The sequence below is a fragment of the Neoarius graeffei genome, chromosome 26 (genome assembly GCF_027579695.1).
Source record: "Neoarius graeffei isolate fNeoGra1 chromosome 26, fNeoGra1.pri, whole genome shotgun sequence".
NCBI classification, from domain to species: domain Eukaryota; kingdom Metazoa; phylum Chordata; class Actinopteri; order Siluriformes; family Ariidae; genus Neoarius; species Neoarius graeffei.
The window spans coordinates 18,924,886-18,943,531 of NC_083594.1; the positions used below are offsets into that span (position 1 = coordinate 18,924,886).

The 18,646-nt window shown below is 41.5% G+C and overlaps 2 protein-coding genes across 3 annotated transcripts in view; one reads left to right on the forward strand and one right to left on the reverse strand.

Moving 5' to 3' along the window:
• Positions 1-7,587: 7,587 nt before the first annotated feature.
• ccdc51 (coiled-coil domain containing 51) lies at positions 7,588-9,600 on the reverse strand. 2 transcript variants are annotated; one of them, XM_060910827.1, is made up of 4 exons: positions 9,506-9,600; positions 8,831-9,185; positions 8,579-8,743; positions 7,588-8,490 (listed from the first exon to the last, which is right to left on the reverse strand). In XM_060910827.1, the coding sequence occupies exons 2-4, from the start codon at positions 9,143-9,145 to the stop codon at positions 7,720-7,722; spliced, it is 1,251 nt and encodes a 416-aa protein (XP_060766810.1). In that variant the 5' UTR covers positions 9,146-9,185; positions 9,506-9,600; the 3' UTR covers positions 7,588-7,719. The 2 variants fall into 2 exon arrangements, with proteins under 2 accessions (XP_060766810.1, XP_060766811.1); XM_060910828.1 differs by having other exon boundaries at positions 8,831-9,240.
• A 2,336-nt stretch (positions 9,601-11,936) lies between these two features.
• Positions 11,937-18,646, forward strand: part of tma7 (translation machinery associated 7 homolog) — a 28,459-nt gene continuing 21,749 nt past the window's right edge. The window contains exons 1-2 of the mRNA XM_060910746.1: positions 11,937-12,042; positions 12,896-12,951. Of these exons, the coding sequence (XP_060766729.1) occupies positions 12,027-12,042; positions 12,896-12,951 (72 nt within the window). The 5' untranslated portion in view covers positions 11,937-12,026. The remainder of the gene's footprint in view (positions 12,043-12,895; positions 12,952-18,646) is intronic.

The following is an 18,646-nucleotide window of genomic DNA, read 5'->3' on the forward strand; positions in this document are numbered from 1 at the left end:
GCAGGGGCGTCACTAGGAATTAAGCTTTACTGGGGCACTGCCCCCCGACACACACACAAAATGCCCCCCTGCACCCCCCCACAAAATGCCCCCCCTGCACCCCCCCACACAAAATGCCCCCCCTGCACCCCCCCACACAAAATGCCCCCCTGCACCCCCCCACACACATAGAAAATGCCCCCCTACACCCCCCCACACAAAATGCCCCCCCTGCACCCCCCCACACAAAATGCCCCCCTGCACCCCCCCCCACAAAATGCCCCCCCTGCACCCCCCCACACAAAATGCCCCCCTGCACCCCCCCCACACAAAATGCCCCCCCTGCACCCCCCCCACACACACAAAATGCCCCCCCTGCCCCCCCCCCCCACACACACACACAATGCACCTTAACGTTCCTGATATACATCTACTGGTAAAGTTAAAACGGGAGAGTCTGTTCAAGAATGCATTAAGATGTTTATTTAAACATACTCTATTGTCTTTCATACGCAGTAAACCTGCCAAACATTTCATGGAATAGCTAAACAGCTGAATAACCTAACTAATTTTGTTATGTATTTGATTCAAGTTTTCTATTATGCAACCTCAACTCTCACGATTCACGAACTTAGCTGGTTAGTTATGACTGACTAGCACATAGCCTACAGCCTTAATCTTACCTCTCTCACCCTCCTCCTCATCTGTCACCATTTCCCTGCCCCTGTCTCTGCTTCGTGAGAAGAACTGTCTGATATCCATCTGGAAAAGTAATTTAATATCATTTAATTCGATGTAGTTTAATAGGTTTGTTAGAATATGGTTTGCTTAGTTTTGTTGCAAAAACTTCGCGCTACCTTAACTCATCCAGAGCCCGTTCTCTGACTCATCCAAAGAGTAGACTCATCTCTCCAGTAGGCTAAATGGACTCATGGCACGCCGCACGCACGCTATGTTTACAGTGAGAATCTCCCAGACCAATCAGAAAATTAGTTAGAAAGAAGAGGCGATAGAAGTTTGAAACACACTCTGTCCTACAACTTACAGTAGATAAATGATCTGCCAAAGAAACTAGTTTGTTACGAAAATCTTTCAACATTTTCTTACTGGGGCACAGCTGATTTTTACTGGGGCACATGCCCCAGTAAAAAAGGCCTAGTGACGCCCCTGATCAGAGGTGGACAGTAACAAAGTACATTTACTTGAGTACTGTACTTAAGTACACTTTTTGAGTATCTGTTCTTTACTTGAGTATTTTTTTTTTGGAAACTTATGACTTTAACTTCACTACATTTGAAAGGCAAATATCGTACTTTTCACTCCACTACATTTCTATCAAGGTCCTTGTTACTTGTTACGATGAAGCAGCTTTGAAAGTGGATGTATTTTTTCTTTTCTTTTCTAAAACGTGATTGTTTTTTTTCCCAGGCGACACTGAGACAGACGATCAGTAATCACTAGTGGTCACGTCACGTCCATAGACTGGATAAAATCAAGTTCAATGGTTTCTCCGCAGCATTATTTAACATGATGAGTTGATGGCAGAATGCAAGGAGGCGGTTCTTCTGGAGAATGCATGCACCCATGGCTTTACCTAGAACCCATGTTTCAGTTTTCTGAAAGGATTAAAGATTCATTTCATTATAAATGTGTGCTTTGTTTGCCGAAAATGAACCACATGACAGCCTACAAAAACTTGCTGTCCAACCTGCGGAAGCATATTGAGGTATATAAAACATTTTATTCCAAGAGAAAGCTTGCAATGAAGTTGTCTGTGCTTTTAGAGCTAGCAGTAACGTTGCAATAACTATGCAGCCTAGTTAATCAAATGACTTTCTATGGATTTTCCTGCCAAGTTTCCATCGCCTTGTCCACGGCTAACGTTAACACATAGCTAGTTAACTTGGACACTGTTAGTTAGCATGTAAAAACGGAGTTACGCTAACATGAATAACGTTAACTTATTCATCTAGTAGCGTTAGCTACCCAGTATGATTTTGAGTTTGAAAAGAGTTTGCTAGCATGTCAGGTGAAGCTTCACTGACTAGCTAGCTTAACGTTAAACCACCATGATGGCACAGCATGCGTTCATTTTGTGAATTCACATTTCTGTCTTTGTTAACAGCATTATGTTTTGTAAGCATTGTGGCAATAATACAATGATGCGTTGACAGAAAACGTACTTTTACAAGCAAGTACTTCAGTACTGTAACTTAAGTAAAAATTTGACTGGACAACTTTCACTTGTATCTGAGTAACATTTGACCAGTGGGATCTGTACTTTTACTTAAGTAATGAAGTTGGGTACTTTGTCCACGTCTGTCATTATGACATACTGTAATAAGTAAAATCAGGTGTCAAACAAGGATGTGTAATGGCCAGGATGTTGTTCATATTAGTCATCAACTGGATCATGTTGCAAACCACAAACACTAACAGACATGGAATAAGATGGGAAATGCAAAATGCCCTTGAAGACCTAGACGATACTTTACTCTTTTCAAGCCGTTTATCCGATTTCCGTAACCGTTTATCCATTATCTGTAACCGCTTATCCTGTGCAGGGTCATGGGTAAACTGGAGCCTATCCCAGCTGACTGTAAACAAGTCGCTGGGTCATCGCAGGGCTGACACATAGAGACAAACAACAATTCATACTCGCATTCACACCTGCGGTCAATTTATTGCCACCAGTTAGCCTAACCTGCACGTCTTTGGACTGTGGGGGAAATCGGAACACTCGGAGGAAACCCACGCAGACACGGGGAGAACATGCAAACTCCACACAGAAAGGCCCCATGTCAGCCACTGGGCTTGAACCCAGAACCTTCTTGCTGTGAGGCGACAATGCTACCGTAACCACTACACCACCGTGCCACCTCGTTTCTCCAATATGCAAGATAAAATCAACAACCTGCATAAACATAGCTATCAAACCGGATTAAAGATCAACATCAAGAAGACTAAATCTATGAGATTCACGTACACAATCAAATAATGACGAACAAATTGAAGTCGTCAATTTACATATCTGGGCGGCACGGTGGTGTAGTGGTTAGCACTGTCGCCTCACAGCAAGAAGGTCCTGGGTTCGAGCCCCGTGGCCGGCGAGGGCCTTTCTGTGTGGCGTTTGCATGTTCTCCCCGTGTCCGCGTGGGTTTCCTCCGGGTGCTCCGGTTTCCCCCACAGTCCAAAGACATGCAGGTTAGGTTAACTGGTGGCTCTAAATTGACCATAGGTGCGAATATGAGTGTGAATGGTTGTCTGTGTCTATGTGTCAGCCCTGTGATGACCTGGTGACTTGTCCAGGGTGTACCCCGCCTTTCGCCCGTAGTCAGCTGGGATAGGCTCCAGCTTACCTGCGACTCTGTAGGACAGGATAAAGCGGCTAGAGATAATGGATGGATGGAATTTACATATCTTGGTGCTTCAATCAATAAAAATAGAGGAGGTGCCGACAATGAAATAAAAACTAGAATTATTAAAGCCAGGATTGCCTTCAGAACACTGAGGAAGGTTTGGAGAAGCTCAGCATATAGTCTGGAAACAAAGCTCAGAATATATAATACTTGTGTAAAATCAGTATGACTTTATTGCTCTGGGACTTGGAAAGTAACGAAAAGAGATGAGAACATATTAGATAGCTTCCAAAATAAATGTTTAAGGATAATTCTCAAGATATTCTGAGCTTAGAGAAAGAGCTAACACACTGAATATAAGCCAGATCATAAGACAAAGAAGGTGGAAATGGATCGGCCATAACGACAGAAACAACAAGAACCCTTCAATAGCTCTTAGATGGACACCAGACAGGAAATACAAACAAGGAAGACCAGAAGAGACATCAAGAGGTATCATCGAGAAGGAAAGAAAATATCTAGGTTGGAATTCATGGAATGAAGTAGCCAGGCAAGCACACAACAGGGACGGATGGATGGAAAACACCAAAAGACTAATGACCCTTTTCTCCAGTGGAGATACAGGATACAGGAAGATGACATAGTATCTGACATGAGATACAAAGTCATAATTATTGACTACTTAATTACTAATTAATGAGATTTATTCTCATTATTATGACATACTAGATGTGTGACTTCATTTTTTTTTCCAAGTGACAAAAATATACTTCCATACACAGGTCTGTATACTGTAAGGAAGACAGTGAAAGCATGCTGCAGTACTATGGTACAAGAAGTACAGTTTACAGTTTTTCATAAAGATGTGTTATATTCCAATTCAGAATGAATTAATGCTGCATTTCAAATTTGTATAAAGGCATTGTAAATACTGTAGCTTTGGATGGCATTTATATCTCACTGATACAGTATTATACATTTATGGACATGAGTGTTTTACTGGGAAATGCACCGCTCATATTTTTAATACGAGCTACATCTGGGACATGGAGAACCAAAACCGTAACATAAATCTCTGTCTCATTCGTGAGGAAATCGATGGATTGTTTTGATAAATTTGGGTACTTTTTGTTTGTGAATGTGTCTATATAATAAAAAGAAAATCAGACGTTGGCTTGAAGATATGAAGTTTATCTTCTTGTGTTGAAAAACTCACGTTTTTCATACAAAATACATCACGGATCTGAGTCACATATTTAAATAATATTGGCTGGCTTTTTTCGTGGTATATCAGATATATTCCATTCAGCTACTCGTCTTCATCTCGTTCAATATCATGCTGGCTGAATGGAATATATCTGATATACCATGAAAAAAACCAGCCAATATTCATTCATCTCATTATCTCTAGCCGCTTTATCCTGTTCTACAGGGTCACAGGCAAGCTGGAGCCTATAGCTGACTACGGGCGAAAGGCGGGGTACACCCTGGACAAGTCGCCAGGTCATCACAGGGCTGACACATAGACACAGACAACCATTCACACTCACATTCACACCTACGGTCAATTTAGAGTCACCAGTTAACCTAACCTGCATGTCTTTGGACTGTGGGGGAAACCAGAGCACCCGGAGGAAACCCACGCGGACACGGGGAGAACATGCAAACTCCACACAGAAAGGCCCTCGCCAGCCATGGGGCTCGAAACCGGACCGTCTTGCTGTGAGGCGACAGCGCTAACCACTACGCCACCCCCAGCCAATATTATTATTATTATTATACATACACATTCGATGGAACAATTATAGATTTTACAAAAAGTTAAGAACGGGGGGTAACTTACCGATATTGAACACTGATTCTGATCAAATGTAATTCAATGTTCTGTCAATTCAATGTACAAAGTTCTAACAATAAAAATGGTACAAGTCCAAAAAGCCTGAACAACAACCCAACTTGTATACAAACTAGATCCAGGTTGACAGTGCAAGTTCACGGCTACTTTTGGTCGGAGTTAACTGTTACATTGCAGTTGTTCAAAACAAAAGGGCTTTGCTGAGTGAAGTCCACGAGTGAAGTCCTCTTGTAAAAGTCTCCGTCACTTTTCCTCACTTCCAAGTAGAACTTTGACATTATTTCCGCTATTGCTCTCTTTTCCAGTTTTTCAGTGTCTGTTGGTATGTTTTTCTCTTGTAAATATGTGTGAAGAATATCCAGTGAAGTTTTGGTAACCTTTCAGGTGTTTATTGCATCTTTTTTTTTTAGTGAAGCAAACCTCACTGCCATGTTTGTGTACAAACTGTCACAGTCACCTGCTAGCGTGGAAGTTTTACATCTCCGACGTGTCTCTTTTCCAGTTTTTCGATGTCTGTTGGTATGTTTTTCTCTTGTAAATATGCATGGAGAATATCTAATGAAGTTTTAGTAGCCTTTCGGGTGTTCAGCGCATCTTTCGTTTCAGTTTATTCATTTAGTGCTTAATCCGCACACTGAATTAACCCCGTCTTCTCTCTTTCCTGGCCAACAAATAAATGATTGTGTGCATGCGCAGCAGAAAAGTTTTGTCATTGGATCTTTGCATGAGCGCCGAAGTGTGATGTCAGGTTGTCAAGACAACCTGCAATATAGTAACAATATTGCACGCTCATCCTCCACTGGGGATAGTGGCGTAATACATGGAGGATAAGCGATATGATAATATTGCATGCCATCAATAAACCCACTAGAAGGGAACAGAATACATGTTTTTATTCCATGGAAAAAGTGGCCCGTATGTATAATAAATCCTGATATTTCACTCCGATGACGTCACTCCCAGTGTTTTCCCCGTTGACTAGATGCGTGTTGTCAAAACAGTAAACCGGCTCAAAGGTAAAATACTTTTGATTAACTTGCGTATTGTTTTTTGTGGACGTGTCTATATAATCTAAAAGAACATTATACAGTGGCGTAAAGATATGAAGTTTACCTTCTCGTGTTGAAAATACTGTCATTAGTTCACTTCAGTCATCAATATGTTCACCACTCGAAAATAAACTTTGTATCTTTGCGTAAATGGGCGGCACGGTGGTGTAGTGGTTAGCGCTGTCGCCTCATAGCAAGAAGGTCCGGGTTCGAGCCCCGGGGCCGGCGAGGGCCTTTCTGTGTGGAGTTTGCATGTTCTCCCTGTGTCCGCGTGGGTTTCCTCCGGGTACTCCGGTTTCCCCCACAGTCCAAAGACATGCAGGTTAGGTTAACTGGTGACTCTAAATTGACCGTAGGTGTGAGTGTGAATGGTTGTCTGTGTCTATGTGTCAGCCCTGTGATGACCTGGCGACTTGTCCAGGGTGTACCCCGCCTTTCGCCCGTAGTCAGCTGGGATAGGCTCCAGCTTGCCTGCGACCCTGTAGAAGGATAAAGCGACTAGAGATAATGAGATGAGATGAGATCTTTGCGTAACCGTGTAATATCCTCTATTTATTTTTCCATTATTATGCTTGTCTATTTCACATCTCATGCTTACAGCATCCTTTTCCAAGAGCCACTCATTCCAAGTTATGAAAGATGTACATATTGTGTCAGACAACATTCCCTCAACCCTGAAAACATTCACCCCTATGAAATAATATTTCACACAAGTCACATTCAACAGGAAGTCTATAGTTTCGAAAGATCATAGGAAGATGATCATGAGCTCCGTCTCTTTTTTTGTCCTTTATTTTCATTGATATTGACTGGTGAGGTCTTAATCCATGAATCCATTACAATGCCCTTAATGTCCCAATGTCATAAATGTGGATGTAAAGTCTGTATTTTTTTTTTAAATGTTGCCCTAGTTAATTTTTTTAGAATTACAAATGCAATGCTAAATGGCACCCTAATTGTGGAATCACCCATATGACAAAACATTATACCATAGTGCTTGAATGTACATATAGATATTACGATCGTCGTCGTCGTCACTGCCGAACCCGATCTGGACTTGAGGCGAACCGTGTTTGAGTGATGTGGCGCCACTTCTCTTGATTTCTAGCAGCGCTCCAGAGCACACTTGCACTTCTGAAGGTAAAATACATTACGATATCTACAGTAAAAATAATCGGGATAGATTAAAAAATAGATATTTGAAAATGTAAACAGTTTTACCACAGTAATGATGATACTTGAAGAAAACCATATCGCGATGTCAGTGATCACAGTATTAATACCATTTCTTATTGCCAAGCCATATGAGAAGCCTGTAGATTACAAGAAACACAACACCACAAAATTCAGGTTCATGGTTTTAATTCTTTACTAATCAGTGCACGGGTCCATGATACAGCTGCTACAATACTCTTTAACATCTGAGGTCTCACAAATGATGGTCCCCCAAGTCCATGCTACAGTCTAGAGGATTTCATCATGTAGCTTTAAAGATGATATACAGCACTGGCAGGGATAAGGCAAATGCTGTGTAAGTCAGAATAGTGTTGTACAGAGTAGACTTGTTAATCTGAGACCCCAGTCTTTTCTCAGTCTGGTCCAGGCCTTGGATAATGCTCTCTGTTTCACACACTAAAAGTGGAGCATCTTTCATCTGAATGAAAGGTTTTTCCGTAGGACGATCTGAGATGGATTTCTTCACGGCCTGAAACTCAGTCATCATCTTCCCTAAATTCTGTCTGATCTGCTCCATCTGTGGCTTGATATCTTCCACAACTAACTGAGCTCTCTGGCTATGCAGAAGCATCTCTTTAATGGCTTCTTCTGACATGCTGGGTTTTGAAGGTGGTACTGCAGGTTGAGCTGCTATGGGAACAGATATACGTTTTGCATCTGTTCGATTCGTAATGGCTAACCTAAGCGTGTCGATCAGGCCTCGGAGCTCCTCTTGCTGGCTCTTGTGAGAACTGGCTTGGACTTTAATAGCTTCTTGTAGGCTCGCTGGTCCCTTCTGAGCCTCCAGGAGCAAGCTTTTCAGCTCCTGAAGGCGCACCCTGTTGATATAAGTGGACCCCATGACACCAATAATGGCACCCAGTACTGAGCCAACGATGGACCAGTTCTTGGTACGTTCGGCCCGTGCCCGCTCCTTCTCATGACTCTCGCGCACGCCAGCGGAGAAAAGGGCAAATTTTTCCCGCTCTCCTTCCTCTGCATTTTCGTAAGCCGTTTTGAGGCGCCGTTCTTCCTGTTGGTATAAAAGAAGAATTAATGAGTACTAAACGTATTTATCACCTAACTTCATTAACACCTAGAAACTTTGATTCTCATCCCACCTGAAGTAACTTGTGTTCCAGTGTTGCCAATTCCAAATAATGTGCCTCCTCTCTTGACACTCTATCCAGACGATCTCTAACCTCCTTAAGCCTCATCTGAAGAGCCTCCAAACTCACATGAGCCTCATGAACCATTCCCCTGGCCACCATGAAAGCCTTCTCAGCCTAATTTCCAACCATCAAGACATCCACTGTCAGAATTGTTGACGTTAGAGCTTATTAGTGAGAACAATAAATAAATAAAAACTTTACCTCAGTAACCTTGGACTGAGCATCTCGAACCTCATTAAGGCCAACAAACTCTTCATACTTTTCCCACCAGTAATTGACAGTAGCTGTCGCAGTTTTCACACTATTCCGTCCCCACTGTTTCCCAAGCTTGGTCACGTTCTTCAAGGCAGCCGATATCTGCTCCTGAGCGGCCACAGGTTTGTCTGGTGGACTTTTCTGAGAACAGAAGGTTCTGGTGATCGAGAAAGCATTGTACTGGGTTCTGCCGGAGATGTGGAGGAGGTAGAAGCAAGTACCAGTTCTCCTTTGTAGAACCCAACTTCCTTTGTAGCTCATTGAACTTTCATTCACAGAGCGCACATATCAAACCTGGAACCTGGTGTAAGAAGGAACAGATTTACTCTTCATAGCCTTATTGTTTCTGTACGCACCTATAAAACCAGACCAACCAGTTTATAAAGCAGAAACAACATACAATTTAACATAGCTGCCAATATGACCATCCAACTTATATGACATGACACCCAATGCTATACAGGCATGTTATTCCATTCAAACATATTTAAAACTATTCAATGACACTCATACGTATGTCATTTTCAATACTTCACTTAGCATCTAAAACATTATATAGCTACTTAGATAATTAGGTCCAGATTTACTCATCTAAGTACACTATATACTAATATACCATACCAGATATTGGCTTTTATTCCGTCTATTAAAACTGAGAGTAAATAATGGATTAAAAATGCAATGCAAAAGTCATGCTATCGTACTTAAGAGAGAAATTTTACTTCAGGCACATTTTAAGACTACTACATCCGGGCTGAACCACAGCATCACATGGGGGTCCTCAGGCACTATTTCGCCTCCCACCCGTATTCCGTGTACTACCACGCCATCTTACCACTCCCATCACGTGTATTTGGCTTATGTGTTAAACCGTGGTATCAAATCAAATTTGCCCCAAGAAAAGTATCTCCTGACTTTTCCCCCTTTCATTACCTTCTCTTATTTTCTCAACTTTACCCATATTCCTTACATATCTTTATAGCGCTCCCCTTCACTATTATTGTTTTTTTTTGTCCTTTTCCAGTTCAGTCTCTGATCTCTTTTTTTTAATGGCTCTTTTTTACTCATCTCATCTCATCTCATCTCATTATCTCTAGCCGCTTTATCCTGTTCTACAGGGTCTTGGGCAAGCTGGAGCCTATCCCAGCTGACTACGGGCGAAAGGCGGGGTACACCCTGGACAAGTCGCCAGGTCATCACAGGGCTGACACATAGACACAGACAACCATTCACACTCACATTCACACCTACGGTCAATTTAGAGTCACCAGTTAACCTAACCTGCATGTCTTTGGACTGTGGGGGAAACCGGAGCACCCGGAGGAAACCCACGTGGACACGGGGAGAACATGTAAACTCCGCACAGAAAGGCCCTCACCAGCCACGGGGCTCGAACCCGGACCTTCTTGCTGTGAGGCGACAGCGCTAACCACTACACCACCATGCCACCCTCTTTTTTGCTACTATAATTATTTTTACGGAGATTATTTCAGTTTTTCTCTGATACAGTGTACCTTTTTTCCATATATATATATATATATATATATATATATATATATATATATATATATACACACACCACACCATTGCAACCATCCTGAGCAAAAGGCAGATGAGGTGGCTGGGTCACGTCAGGTGGATGGAGGACTCCCGCATCCCCAAGCAGCTCCTGTTTGGCGCTCTGGCTGGAGGCGAACGACATCAAGGATGTCTGCGAAGATAGCATGAAGAACCTTCAGATAAACTCCGACACTTGGGAGAAAATAGCCACCAACAGAAGCAGATGGAGAGCAGCAATCCACAAGGGAGCCTCAGCATACGAGAGACAGCAGCACAATGATCACGAGGCAAAGCGACAGCGCAGAAAAGACAGAGCGTCATCATCCTCCACGCCCGATGGACCGATCTTCCCCTGCCGCAAATGCAATTGTCAATGCCTATCCAACATTGGCAGAATCAGTCATGAATGTGCTTGTCGTGCATCCACAAGCAGCTGCTAAGACCGTCAAGAGCCAAAGAAAAGAAGACACACACACACACATACTGGCTTTGATCTAGTCTGGGACATTTCCATTGAAAATCTGACACAGTCACGGTGTTCATCCCAGATATCAATGTCAGATTTTCAACAAAAACAGACAAGACGATGAGACAGATTTTAGTCATTTATTTATTTGCTCTTCTTATAGGGGGTTCATGCAAATAGTGCTGCGCACACATGTAAAAATGATCACGCACGAGCGATCAATACGCACAGGTGAAATGTCCGTCCACAACCTTTGACCTGACGATTTGTACAGTTCACTGCTGCACATGTAGGCATTTTTCTTCTAATTGTTCTCACCAACTACATAACTACACTACAGTTCAAAAGTTTGGGGTCACTTTGAAATGTCCTTATTTTTGAAAGAAAAGCACTGTTCTTTTCAATGAAGATCACTTTAAACTAATCAGAAATGCACTCTATACATTGCTAATGTGGTAAATGACTATTCTAGCTGCAAATGTCTGGTTTTTGGTGCAATATCTCCATAGGTGTATAGAGGCCCATTTCCAGCAACTCTCACTCCAGTGTTCTAATGGTACAATGTGTTTGCTCATTGCCTCAGAAGGCTAATGGATGATTAGAAAACCCTTGTACAATCATGTTAGCACAGCTGAAAACAGTTTCGCTCTTTAGAGAAGCTATAAAACTGACCTTCCTTTGAGCAGATTGAGTTTCTGGAGCATCACATTTGTGGGGTCAATTAAATGCTCAAAATGGCCAGAAAAATGTCTTGACTATATTTTCTATACATTTTATAACTTATGGTGGTAAATAAAAGTGTGACTTTTCATGGAAAACACTAAATTGTCTGGGTGACCCCAAACTTTTGAACGATAGTGTAACTTGTCCAATTTTGTGTAGCTTCCAGTAGTCAAAATGACAGTTCTGGTCCGCGATGAGAGTGGTAAGATGGCGGCCAACTGGCTTCTCTCTGGCGAGCCTATGAGCTGTCCAGGCTCAGTGACGACAAGCCAATTGTTGCAGAGTAGGCGGGATTTTTTTTTTTTTAACTCGTAATACGGGTGGAGAAAAGAACCGCCGTTCTGAACTAGTGCTTCGGTTTTCACGCTCACGCTTCTAGCTAATATATCCAAAATGTCTGGAAGAGACGGTAAATATTTAATATCTATATTATCATATTTGAATTAGGTAAAGTAAGGTATCGGAGTGGACATGTTCGGTTATCGAGTTAGAGAATTTATCGCTCTGTTCAAATATTTAATGACTAAAACGTTGCACTAATGTTAACTGTAATGTAGCCATGCGAGCTATCAGTTTATTTTATTAACTGAGGATTAATTTAGCGGATGTTTTATTAAACACTGTTAAAATTAGTTGTTTCTTTTGTTCAGCTAGCTAGTTGTTTTTTTTAAAAGCTTTATAAAGCGTATAATGTAATCTAAAAGGTAATGATTGAATGCCAATTTATCAGTGCTCCCTTTCTGAGTGCACTTCGTAGGGTTTAAAAATAATGCTTTATGCACCCTATATAGTGCACTATTTATCTAATAGGAAGCATTTTGTGATTCAGCCTTGCAACAGTTGGATAATGAACTGTTTTTTATATATAAATTAAACTATTTTATTATATAATTTTTTTATATATAAAAAATTGTAATATATAAAATATTATATATTTATTTATATATATATATATATATATATATATATATATATATGAAATGTATAAATTTTATATATGATATTTATACATTATAATATATTATGTATTATATTTTAATGATTAAAGAGAGGATGACACTGCAACATGGACATGTCCTGTACCTGAACAGCCTGTCCTTAATTCCAGACATTAGCCAGTGATTTATGTCTTTCAGTAGATTAACCTACAGCAACTGGTTTAATCCTCTGTGTCCTTTCAGATCATAATTCTTTCTCCTTTAATCAGTGAAACACTGCACGCTTTACTGACAGTGCGACTGTTTGTGTGTTTGCCCATGCAGGAGGTAAGAAGAAACCCCTCAAGGCTCCTAAGAAACAAGCCAAGGAGCTGGACGAGGTGAGTTTATGTCTGAATCGCAACTGAGCTCGTCAGAAAAAAAAAAAAAAAGAGTTGAGGCTGTAAACCAAATGACGGATGATAAAATGGAGCAGGTTTGACCTGTGGTGACAGGATTCTCCACTTTTCAAAAATAAAAGGTGGTGGTAGGGTCCAGGGCAGAGCCCCGGTGGGGGGCCGTTGAAGCTGACAGACTTTGGGCTTTTTTGACAGTGAAACTGGCCAATAAATGGATAGGAAATGCTGAATCATTGCTAAAATCTCATCTCATTATCTCTAGCCGCTTTATCCTTCTACAGGGTCGCAGGCAAGCTGGAGCCTATCCCAGCTGACTACGGGCGAAAGGCGGGGTACACCCTGGACAAGTCGCCAGGTCATTGCTAAAATCATTTTACAAAAAATTAACACATTCTTACTGTACATATCATCGGATGGGCAACAGCCAAAGATAGAACTTTTAATGCAAGATGTTTTATTGGGTCTGGTTTCCCAAAGTAGCAGCATAAACTTAACACAAAATAAATTCTAATAATAAAATAAAAGTTCAAGTAATTATTAAAAAACAAAAAAACCTTTGTCTACAGAACAGAATACTGTATTGCACTATGTTTGCACCGCCTGATTACAGGACTACTACATAAGTCAGTGCCCATGACCCAACTAATCCACCTCCCTTCAGAGGGCTAGATATAGTGGCCTGTCCCCACCCACTGGAAGATATTACCATTTACTTTATATTCCCAACATTGCATAAACCATACATTTACATAACAATTTCAGGTCTAAGTGCATGCCAATAATCTCTATAATTCATAAACAAAATACCCAATTACAATAAATACATACACTACCGTTCAAAAGTTTGGGGTCACTTTGAAATGTGCTTATTTTTGAAAGAAAAGCACTGTTCTTTTCAATGAAGATCACTTTAAACTAATCAGAAATACACTCTATACATTGCTAATGTGGTAAATGACTATTCTAGCTGCAAATGTCTGGTTTTTGGTGCACCGGAAAGTACACAGCCACCATCTTGTCGGTAAAAAACACCGCTGAATACTGCTGCATTCGTGTACAAAATGGATCAATTTCAACCGACAGACTACACGGCTCATTTTTCTAATGAACAGATAACTAGATGTATGTCTAAAATAAACGATCTACAGATTAGTGACCCTTATGGCTTAGCGGACGTAGTTTTCACAACCGTGTCAGTGGATTTTGAACTGCCAGAGGTGGAATACCCAGACGTGTATAATTACCTCATCAACTTTCCCTCGCTGTTCAGTGGTGAAGCACTGCGTGCTTATAAATCTCTGGACAGTTATCTTTACAGAAAGTCAGGATTTGTCAGCGACTCAGATGTGGCATCTTGTAAACAAGAAAATAATCCTCATTGTACGGGTAAGTCACTTAAGTATTGAGTATAGCACTGACCAGCCGATTATAGAATAGAATAAGGTAATTCCAGCTGTAATTCCAAATCGTCCGTCTTGTTTACCATGGATCTGGCGTTGGAGAGGTAGAGGCTTAGCAGTGGAGATTTGAGTGGCTGTTTTCTGAGCTTAGTCAACAGGCCGGCTCTGCAGCCTCGCTTTTGCTTCCTCTCCCGACGCCGCCTCCTTCACTTTGCTTCCGATAACAATCCACGGAGACCCTGCTGGTCTCGCTATCTCGTCCGGAATGTTGTGCATGCGATGGAAATCGCTACAAACTGTCATTTTCTGCTGGAAACCAATGTCCAGTAAGTCCATATGGTTGTAGTGGATATTGAAGTCCGGTACAGATGAACAACACGCAAAAATACACACAAAAAACGTGCACAGGTAGGGAGAGCTTGTAGCTGCAGCCGTTGTAGTAGAATTGTATATAGTAGGGTTTTCCAGAAGAAAAGGTAGAAGTAGAACCAGAAGTAGAAGTAGAAGGCGGAAATATGGCGTTTGACAGACAAGATGGCATCTGTCACAATCTGGATCGGCTGTGACGTCACATGCAAGTGCTCCATTGAGGCCCATTTCCAGCAACTATCACTCCAGTGTTCTAATGGTACAATGTGTTTGCTCATTGCCTCAGAAGGCTAATGGATGATTAGAAAACCCTTGTACAATCATGTTAGCACAGCTGAAAACAGTTTAGCTCTTTAGAGAAGCTATAAAACTGACCTTCCTTTGAGCAGATTGAGGCCAAGTTTACATTAGACCGTATCTGTCTCGTTTTCTTCGCGGATGCACTGTCCGTTTACATTAAACCGCCTGGAAACGCCGGGAAACGGGAATCCGCCAGGGTCCACGTATTCAATCCAGATCGTGTCAGCTCCGGTGCTGTGTAAACATTGAGAATACGCGGATACGCTGTGCTGAGCTCTAGCTGGCGTCGTCATTGGACAACGTCACTGTGACATCCACCTTCCTGATTCGCTGGCGTTGGTCATGTGACGCGACTGCTGAAAAACGGTGCGGACTTCCGCCTTGTATCACCTTTCATTAAAGAGTATAAAAGTATGAAAATACTGCAAATACTGATGCAAATACTGCCCATTGTGTAGTTATGATTGTCTTTAGGCTTGCCATCCTTCCACTTGCAAGTGGTAAGTGATGTGCGCTGGGATCACACACACAGCGGCTCAGTCCCGAATCACAGCTTGTTCACTTCACTCGCGCGCTCTGTGAGCTGCGCAAGGCCGGAGTGCGCACCCTCCAGAGGGCACTCGCTGTTCAGGGCGGAGTGATTTGGAGCGCAGGATGCCTGCGGAGCCGAGCGTATCCGTGTATTGGTGTTGCTGTGTGCACTCAAATCGTTTTAAAAACGTTAATCTGATGATCCGCTGATACGGTCTAATGTAAACATGGGCTGAGTTTCTGGAGCATCACATTTGTGGGGTTGATTAAATGCTCAATGGCCAGAAAAATGTCTTGACTATATTTTCTATTCATTTTACAACTTATGGTGGTAAATAAAAGTGTGGCTTTTCATGGAAAACACAAAATTGTCTGGGTGACCCCAAACTTTTGAACGGTAGTGTACATTTTGTACAATACACATAATTAATAATAATAGGTTCAATTTATATAGCGCCTTTCTCAAAACCCAAGGTCGCTTTACAATTATAGACAGAAAAAAAAGTCCACCAAATAGGGGTCAGGATGTCATTCCAGTGGTGTAGCAGCCACAGTCCCACCAAAAGGCACACGAAAACAAGTCCCGCACAGCCACCGTGACGCCGCCAGCAACATCGCTCGAACACCACGCCATGGATTCACAAAGCGAGCACAGAAGCACTGCCTCGCAGACCGCTGGTATGTCCCAAACCGCCTGCACAGCCGCTGCGATGCCACCGAGCAACATCGCTCGGAACATCACGCCAAGCACTAAAGCACAGAGCGCTGGACAACCACGATGTAAATTGAGCAACGAGCTCACTGCAGTCCATAGCTGGGAGCGCAGGCCTCACCCACAGCGAACCAAGGCCTGGAGGGAACCAACGCCCAAAACTGGGTCTGGAGCTACACCACCACCGGCAGACAAAACACTCAAATAAACATCAAACTACACAAACACACACACAAAGTAAAAATAAAAAAGGAGAGAAAATAATAAAAAAAAAAAAAAGCTCCAGTGAGAAGTGGCAGCCAGAATGCGCATGACGTACTCTCAACCGGAAACGGAAATGGGAAATACTGGTTCTCAATGTCTCATCTCATCTCATTATCTGTAGCCGCTTTATCCTGTTCTACAGGGTCGCAGGCAAGCTGGAGCCTATCCCAGCTGACTACAGGCGAAAGGCGGGGTACACCCTGGACAAGTCGCCAGGTCATCACAGGGCTGACACATAGACACAGACAACCATTCACACTCACATTCACACCTGGGTCATTCCGTGCCAACTCACCTAAATTTCAGGAACTCCCCCACATCACCGTCTCAGATTTTACTCAAAAAATTCTCTAATCAAGAATCATATGTTTGTACCACACATGCAAAATATTAGCCCCCAATTATGTTGTAGTTTTGGAACTGCAGGCCTTTGAAATATTGATGTCAAAACACCACATGTCGAAATTGGCTCTTTCCCCAACTTCAGAGACCCATAACTTTTTATTGCAGCTATCTAGAAAGTTGTGTGTGCAGATTCTTACTGAATGATACCCACTCTTTTCAAATCTGTTGCCAGAAAGCCTCTGAAGGACATACTTTTTGCATAATAGGAAGCCAAAAATGGCATTTTGGCCAAAATCGCTTAAAATTCATTAAAACTCAAAGGGGCCTAGTAGAAATATGAAACTAGTTAGATTTTTTTCCTCATTACATAGTAATTGTAGGGTTGTTATCTGTTCACAGAAACATATTTTGCGATGAAAATTATATTCCTGAATTTTTAAAATTTTTTTTAACATCTTACGTCCTTTCCGAGGGGGCTAAAATAGGGCATTTTCGCCATCTTATTTGTTAATGTGGCTAGGGGTTTAGGATCTTCTAGTTTTTTGTGAAGATGCTCTCATATAAGATGTAACTACTCCCTGATTTTTTTTAACAAACGCCCCTTGCTTCATATTTTAATTTTTTGTGTACATGGACAGTTTCATCATTTTTCACTTTTTTCCACATTCAGAACTCTGTAACTCTAAATTGGAAGATTCCTACTAGCAGCTATTTCAGATTTACATACACTGACACACAAATTTTCATATTTTAGTAGTTGTATGCCCAAGAAATTCATATTTTTCTTTCTATTGGGACCTAAAAACAGCTATTTGGCCAAAAATGACAAAAACGCTGGGCAGCTTTTAATAAACAAGGGAATAATAAAGGGGTGTTTTGCACACAAATTAAGGCTTATAAGAACCTAATCTAGGCATACACATTTCCTGAACAACTTTTTCTGTATTGTATATTATTTTTTGCAATTAGAAAATTTTAGGTATAATTGCAATTTTTGTTGAATATCCTTGGAAAATATAGAAAAATAACAACAAAATTCTGGAGTAGTATTTTTTATATACTTCAAGGTTGTGTAAGCACAAAACATTTAGCAATGAGGTTTTATTTACATATTAACACATTCAATGATCCATGATCATGATGTTGAAAAACATCACAAGATTTGTACATAATTTAAAGTCAAATATGGGCATCCGTGATAATGGGTAATTCATTCACAGGCAGTACAGTTTCATGTGATGTGCTAAGACACTCATAAACTGTCATCTAGTAGTACATAAGTTAAAACTTAAGTCTTTCACAAGTTTGAAGTCATCCTCTGTTAGTTGGTAATGGCGTCCCCCACTTTTTATGTTTGGGGCCTCTACCACACAAAGGACATGAAGCAAAGGCACCCAACATTCATCTTTCCTGCTTTGTGGTGGCCATGAGAATGTGTTGCCTCGTCCTTGTCTCATGAAATTGACATACACATCATTTTCTTCTTCATTTCTGGTGACAATATTTCCAATGTACCATTTTCTGTCATAAACACAGGCAATATATTTGCCTGGCTGGTACATATTTGGTGCAGATTGGGACATTTGGCTTGGGGCCTGTAACTGGGACTGTAAAACTGGTGTGGTTTCAGGTCCTATGTCCACTACCGATGATGGTACCACATCAGAAGAAACCCTTCTCATCTCCAGCTGAGTGGGTGCAATTGGGCAGAAGCTGTGATGAGATCTTGTTCCAGGAAAGGTTGAAACATTTTTGA